Source organism: Physeter macrocephalus, chromosome 20, assembly GCF_002837175.3.
Source record: "Physeter macrocephalus isolate SW-GA chromosome 20, ASM283717v5, whole genome shotgun sequence".
NCBI lineage: Eukaryota > Metazoa > Chordata > Mammalia > Artiodactyla > Physeteridae > Physeter > Physeter macrocephalus.
Window position 1 is genome coordinate 24692101 of NC_041233.1, and position 7943 is coordinate 24700043.

The 7943-nt window shown below is 36.2% G+C and overlaps 1 protein-coding gene across 3 annotated transcripts in view; it reads left to right on the plus strand.

Annotated features, from left to right (window-relative positions):
- The first annotated feature begins 72 nt into the window (after positions 1–72).
- Positions 73–7943, plus strand: part of FAM149B1 (family with sequence similarity 149 member B1) — a 54767-nt gene continuing 46896 nt past the window's right edge. Inside the window, exons 1-3 of one of the 3 annotated variants that reach the window (XM_007110868.4) lie at positions 73–283; positions 4236–4340; positions 5283–5412. In XM_007110868.4, coding sequence (XP_007110930.1) covers positions 237–283; positions 4236–4340; positions 5283–5412 — 282 coding nt within the window. In that variant the 5' untranslated portion in view covers positions 73–236. The remainder of the gene's footprint in view (positions 284–4235; positions 4341–5282; positions 5413–7943) is intronic. The other 2 variants (XM_007110866.4, XM_007110867.4) reach the window with 2 other exon arrangements.

Here is a 7943-nt window from a genome sequence, read left to right on the forward strand (position 1 = left end):
GCATTAGGTGGGTGCCCGTGTGCCTTCGTCACTTCCGGCTCCACGGGGAAGCAAGGAGGGCGGAAGACTAGGGACGTGGGGATCCTGGGGGAGTGACGGCCCGAAGTCTAAGAGACTGGTCGTGACGGGGCCGGAAGGTGGCGGGAGGGGGCCGAACCGGAGCCGGCGGGAGGGCCAGGCCAGATGCCCCCAACCTGGCTTGCCCGCCCCGGCCGCGGCTGAGGAGGAAGAGGAGGATGATCTCCAGATACACTCGGAAGGCGGTGCCACAGAACTTGGAGCTGTGAGTGGAGCTGCTCAGCCACCCCAGCCCGGCCCAGGCCGAGGCGGGCCGCAGGAGCTCTGGGGACCCTCCCTGACCAGTCCCTTGCTCCTTTTTCCTTTCCCAGGGCGAGGGAAAGAAAATTTTCTTCGGAATTCTCTCCTCCCAGCCTTGCCGGACGTTGCCCCTTCTATCTCCATCTCCAGCTAAGGGCGTGTTACCTGTGCTGTCCCAGGACTTGGCCCTCTTGGGTTGCACTTCTTGAGCTCGGGGACTGGGTTTCCTAAGGCATTTTGTAGTTTCCGCAGTGCTTCGTGCCCCAGTGTCAATGACAACTCGTGAAGCTGTTAATAGCTGAGTGCTACAATGAAGTTGAATACGTCTAGTGCCAAGCACAGTGCAAAGCTGCTTACATGCATTAGCTCACTTAATCCTGTCAATAAGGAGACCAGATAGGAACTACTTTTTTGCACTTTATACAGATAAAGATCCCAGACTTAAAGTTTGTAGCATGCCAAAGATCACACAGCCAGAAGGTGGTAGAGCTGAAGTACGAACCTGTTGTCAATCTGGTTTTGAAGCTTGTGGTCATAACCATTACACATACTGCATCCCCACCTCTGCAGTTTAGTGTCAGAATCCTTGAGGATCAGTTTTGCTTTTGAGACTTTAGACAGCAAATATTTCCCGCTTAAAGACCCACCTCCCACCCCTAGTGAAGTGTTATAATGTAGGAAGTAATGATAATGTCATTCATTTATTAATGCTTTACACTTTCAAAAAGACTTTCACATCTTGATTCTCTTAACAACTCTGTAAGATGGGTATGATTATCTTTAGTTTTTCAGCAGATGAAATATCATAAAGGTACACATCTTAAGATTATATAAACCAATAGGTTTTGAGCTTGGGTTTTTCAACCCCAAATACCAATTTTTTTCCTCCACTAAACTATGTAATTTTAGCAACCATACATTTATTAATTAAATATTAACTATACAGGGTAATTAACAGGCATGGTATCTTCAGTCACATCTGGGTTTCTGTTTAGACTCTTTTCTAGCCTTGTTAATTTTAGGCAAATTACTAAATCTTTGAGCCTTCATTTCTGTAATATAGGAATAAGACCTTATCTAAAAGCATATCTAAAATGATGGCATAGGGCTTGACACATAGTAGGTCCTCGGTAAATGGTAATTTCCTTGTCCCTTCCCACTTTTACTTGGTACAATAGCCATACAAACAAAATCAGTCTATGATCTTTCCTTGCCTTTCAGAAGCTTATTATCTACTAAATAATAGGATAGGACACAGAAGCAATTCAATTAATAGGCTTTTTTAGGAACTAGGAAGAAGAAAGTCATTTACCAATAAAGGGAAAAGGGCTTAGCCAAAAATCTGCTTTTATAATTAATTCTGACCATTCTGAGAGTGAAAAAAAAATATCATTTATGGAAAAAATTGTTGATAGCACTTATTGGGCCAGAATTATTGACCCAGTATGGCTATGTTACTTGTTCTCTATTGTTGACTTGATACTCCCTAAAGATAACTCTCCCAAAAGATGATTCTCTAGAAGTGTCAGAATAATGTGAATAATGATGATAATGAAGATTATATGCATCTAAATAACAGTATATTAAAAGTAATTTTTACTTTAGGTGTTATAATGATAATTTGCTTTGAAGAAGTAATTTTAGTTTTCTCCCTAATAGTTCCAAATTATAGATATTGAAAAGAGGTTGGGACAAAATATACAGCTTAACATTTTAAAAATGGTAAATCTCAAGCATAAATGTATAGTGAATAATATAATGACCTACCCATCACCTACATTAAACAGTTATCAAAACTTTAATATATTTGCTTCATCTTTCGTCTATATATTTTTTTCAGCCTATCATCTGTGAAATAAGGAAGGAAAACCCCAGACACTATCATTTCACCCCATATACTTCATTATGCATTTCTAAAAATTATAGACATTTTCTTAATGTAACCACAAAGCTATGATCAAATTTAATATTTCTTTGGTATTAAATTGTCACTTCATAACCAAATTTCTCTGACAGACTAAAATATGTTTTAAGTTTCTATTTCATAGCTGGAATCCACATTTCTGATCCCCACCACTGTCTCAAAGACAAGCTTTTGGTTGTAAAATCATTGAATGAGAGAAGTACAAATAGCTCTACACAAATCCAGCCCCACCATTTGAGAAATAATTTAAAGTACAAGCTCTGCTGACTAGGTCTTTATCTTTATATACAAAAATGGTACAATTTACTAAAATCTCAAACTATTCATTTGCTCTGAGAAGCCTCAAACAAACTACTTGGATTTGAATCCTGGCTCCATTACTTACTAGCCATATGACCTGAAGCAGGTTACTTAATCCCTCTGTGCCTCACTTTCCTTTCCTGTGAAACAAGAGTATTAGATTTATAATATACATTTGCATATTAAAAGCCCTGGGAAGACCTCTTGTAAAGAAACCCGTGTAACTTTGTTTAACCTATCATGTTATTTGACTACAGAATTTTGTGGAGAAGGAAAGTCTATTGTAGATGATTAGGACTGGAACATATAATAACTGACCCCATAGTTTATTCTAATGCACATGTTGAACTCTCTAGAACAGTACTGTCCTATAGAAATATAATACAAAACACATATATAATTTAAAATTTTCAGGTAGTCACATTAAAAAAATAGTAGAAACAGGTGAAATTAACTTTTTTACCTTTTTATTTTGAAATAATTATGGACTCACAGGAAGTTACAAAAATAGTACATAGTCCCATGAACCCTTCACCCAGATTCCCCCAATGATGACAACTTACGTAACTGTAATATAATTTCAAAGCCAGGAAACTGACATTGGTACAGTACTGTTAACTAGACTATAAAACCTTATTCAGTTTTCATCAATTTTTATATCCATTCCTTTGTATATATGTATATATAGTTCTATGCAATTTGGTCTCATTTATTGATGTATGTAACCACCAGTACAACAGAGATACAGAGCTGTTCCATCACCACCAAGAAACATCCTTATATACCCCTTTACAGTCACATCCATTCCTTTCTCCACACCCTGGAACCACTAATCTTTTCTCCACCTCTATAGTTTTGTCATTTGTGAATGTAATATTAAACGGAATCATATAGTATATGTAACCTTTTGAGATTGGCTTTTTTCACTAAGTATGATGCCCTTGAAATCCATCCAAGTTGTTGCATGTATCAGTTCACTCCTTTTTTATGCTAAATCATAATCCATTGTATAGATATACCAAAGTTTAACTATTCAGCTGTCAAAGAACATTTCAGTTGTTCCAACCTTTTTCAATTATAAATAAAGCTGCTGTGAACGTTTGTGTACATATTTTTGTGTGAACATAAATTTTCATTTCTCTGGGATCAATGCCCAAGAGTGCAATGGCTAGGTCTCATGATAAACAAATGTGTTTAGTTTTATAAGAAACAAATTATTCCAGAGTGGCTGCACCATTTTCATTCCTACCAGCAATGTATGAGAAATCCAGTTTCTCCATATCCTTATCTGCATTTAGTGTTATCACCATATTTTATCTTAGCTGTTCTAATAGGTGTGTGGTTATACCTTATTATATTTTCAATTTGCAGTGAAATTAATTTTAAGAACATATTTTGTTTAACCCATATATATCCAGAATATTATCATTTTAACATGTAATCAAGATAAAATAATTAATGATACATTGTACATTCTTGTTGTACTAAGACTTCGAAATCCTGTGTGTTTTACACTTAAAGTGCATCTCATTTCCAACTGACCACATTTTAACTGCTAGTGATTAATGGCTACTGTATTGGACAGTGCAGTTCCAGAACAGCAAGAAGTAGGCGACTAACTTGTAGATCAAGTTACTGAAAAGTATATATTTTTTCTTTACAGGAAATATAACTTTGTTTTTCTCTTTCACAGGAAAGGAATAACAAAACATTCTCTAAATCATCATCCCCTTCCAGAGCAGCTGGATGCAATTTCCTCTACCAACGACAGCCATGAAAAAGACATAAGTTCCCAAAGGTAATAACAAAAAGTGTACTTGTTTGCTTATTGCACTTGATAATGGCAAAAGTTTTGGTTTTTTTGCCTTAGGATTGGTATCAAGCCTTGTACTAATGAAAGAAAACAAGAATTTTTATCACATTTTTTCAATACCATTCAACTTTCATTCTGGAACAGCTAATGGAAACACACTTATTTTTATAACCTTTGAAAAGCAGTATTATGAAGTAGTTAAAAGCAGAGACTGAGGAGGAATCCATACAGATCTGATTTTTAATCCTGGTTTTGTCATCTATTAGCTGAATAATATTGGGCAAGTTACTTACCTGGTAATAGTATCTCTTAAAGGGTGTTGTGAATATAAATGAGATAAAATACAGTAAATTTTGAGTAAATATTAGCTGCAGTTATTATTTTAAGAAATAGAGGATACGGTAACTTCACAGAGGGTTCTGAGAAGCAATGTGGTATCATAGAAAAATTACAGTCATAAAACCTAGTTTCAACACCTAGTACTAAATCTCAGATTCTTTGCCTTAAAAAAGGGGTTGAGTTCTGCATCACCAGGTTATTGTGAGGATAAAATGGGGTTAATATCTGTGAAAGTGCTTGGTAAACTAAAAGTGCCATACAAGTTCACATACTATTCTATGTGAAATCCTAGACATTTCTGAAATGTCTTTAGTTCTCAAGGGTAGATATTATAAGTGGAACGTTAAAAGTATTCATTGTAAACTAAGACTAGAATTATTTAGAATGGCCACCATCAATTCTGTAGGAATTAGGTCCGACTTTACCATGATGCTTACATTTCAAGTCCTTCATTTATTTTTGCCTCTGTGGATATATTTCTACACATGCTTATCACCTAATAGATTGCTGAGTAGTTAATGCTGTAGAAACTTGAGGAAATATAAGAATTTTTCTGTTTTCTCTTCTCCTTCCAAATTGTGCATTTAGTGAGTCTGACATCACACAAGAATCACCTTTTACATCAGCTGACACTGGGAATTCAAGGTCTGCTTTTCCAAGTTATACAGGCACAGGGATCTCTACTGAAGGCAGCTCGGACTTCTCCTGGGGATATGGTGTGAGTTTTATGTTATTGGTCTGATGGAGTGCTTGGGAGACTGTTCTGGGAGTTAGCATTTGTCAGTTTGGTCAGTATATTTCATGCCTTCCCTCTCCTACATTGTTTATTTTTAATTTTATTTTATTTTTTTGGCCGTGCCGCGCAGCATGCGGGACCTTAGTTTCCCAACCAGGGATCAAACTTGCGCCCCCTGCAGTGGAAGCACGAAGTCTTAACCACTGGACCACCAGGGAAGTCCCTCCTACATTGTTTATTTACTCTTTAAAATAGCTGTAAAGAAGCATCAGCTTCACCCTCTTTCAGTATTGCTCTGTTTTATGGATGTGGTAGTTGATCCTTAGAGATGCTTAGTGTTTGGCTTAAACACTTGAACGTTAGTATGGATCTGGGCCCTGGATCTACTCCTTCTGCTGTGCTCAGTCCACTAGTGTGTCTCTACACTACTAATATTACCTTGTTGTTTAAAATGGTTTTTTTTGTTTGTTTGTTTGTTTTGTTTCCGGTACGCGGGCCCCTCACCGCTGCGGCCTCTCCCACTGCGGAGCACAGGCTCCGGACGTGCAGGCTCAGCCGCCATGGCTCACGGGCCTAGCCGCTCTGCGGCATGTGGGATCTTCCCGGACCGGGACATGAACCCGTGTCCCCTGCATCGGCAGGTGGACTCCCAACCACTGCGCCACCAGGGAAGCCCCTTAATAGCTTTTTAATAGAATTTTGCATGTTTAACTTTTTAACTCACCAGACTTTTAAAATAGTATATGGTGTGAGGATAATTAAGTTCTTTTACTGTTGAACCTACTTTGTTTGAACAATTTTTCTACATTTGACTTAATATCATGGGGTTTTCATGATATTTTAAAAATCTTGGAAAATCTATTAGTGTTCATTAAAAAACATGTATTATTTAGTATTTGTGTCCTCTTTGCTCTTTCAGATAATTTTTATTTTCCCTTGTATGAAATTTTATAAAATATTCATGAGGGATTTAATTGATATTGCATTATAACATTATATTAAATTAGGTGCAGGGAGAGCTAAAATTTATTGAATATTTAATAGATGCTAGGCTCTGTACTAATCGCTTTATAAACACATTTCAGTCATTTTGTACCTTAACTGAACTTAGTATTCTACCTAGAAATATAGTTTACTTAGATCTTCCTTTAATTTAATCTGCTTTATCATTTCATTATTTATTTTGAGTAAATCTCTTGTTGTAAGATACAACTGATATTAAAATTGAACTTAGTATTTAATTATACATTTTCCTTGCTTTTGAACTTAGGTGTTTTTGAGTTATCACTGGTATATAGGAATACAGTTTTCCCCCCAATTTAACTAATGGCCTACTACTTTGCCAAATATAGTTATAATCATGCTGGCATTTATATTCTTAGGTTTATTTCTTTTAAAATATTGTTTTAAAATTAACAAAGTTGGGGACTTCCCTGGTGGTCCAGTGGTTGAGACTTCGCCTTCCAATGTAGGGGGTGTGGGTTCTATCCCTGGTCGGGGAGGTAGGATCCCACATGCCTCGGGGCCAAAAAACCAAAACATAAAACAGAGGCAGTGTTGTAAGAAGTTCAATAAAGACTTAAAAAATGGTCCACATTAAAAAAAAAAAGTCTTAAAAAAAATTAACAAAGTTATTATAATGATGTGAAGGAAGACTTTCTTTTTTTATTCTAATTATATCTATTATTTAAAGTTTTATAGTCAACAATCATAAAAATATCTAACCCAGTTCTATTCTATTTTAGTTCTACGTACTTTGGATTGATATTTTTTAAAATAATCAAATAAGGTTTATTCTAGGAATACAAAGATGGGTCAATATCTATAAATGTATTAATATGTTTAACATCAGTGAATTAAAGGGAAAAATATGATCAAGCCAATAGGTGTTAAAGATACTTGATAAAATTCAAAAACCATTCCTTATAAAAATTCTCAATTAGATAGGGAAGGAAACCCTTGAAACTTGATAATGACTATTTGCCAGTTGAATATCAGTTTAAATGGCAAAACACTAAAGCTATTTCAGTTACAGCAAGGAACCAGACAGGGATTCTCTATTTACAAATTTAATTGATTCCTTTGCTAACTTTGTACATTTTAATTTTTACATAAAGCTTGCCATTATATGCTTTATCCAGGGCTATTTGTTTTTCCACTTAACACTATCAATATATTTTGAAGAATATATTACATTATAGTATAGTATATTATGTATATTATATTATAGTATATTCAAATATATTATAAAAAAACTAACTGCTTTGTTCTTTGATGGCTGCGTAGCCATTGCTATTACAAAAAAGTGCTGCATTTATGACCCTGTACATATATTATTTTACATATAAATGAACATATCTGAGGATAAATTTCTAGAGGTGGAATGCTGCTCAAAAGATACATGCTGGGCTTCCCTGGTGGCAGAGTGGTTGAGAGTCCACCTGCCGATGCAGGGGACACGGGTTCGTGCCCCGGTCTGGGAGGATCCCACATGCTGCGGAGCGGCTGGGCCC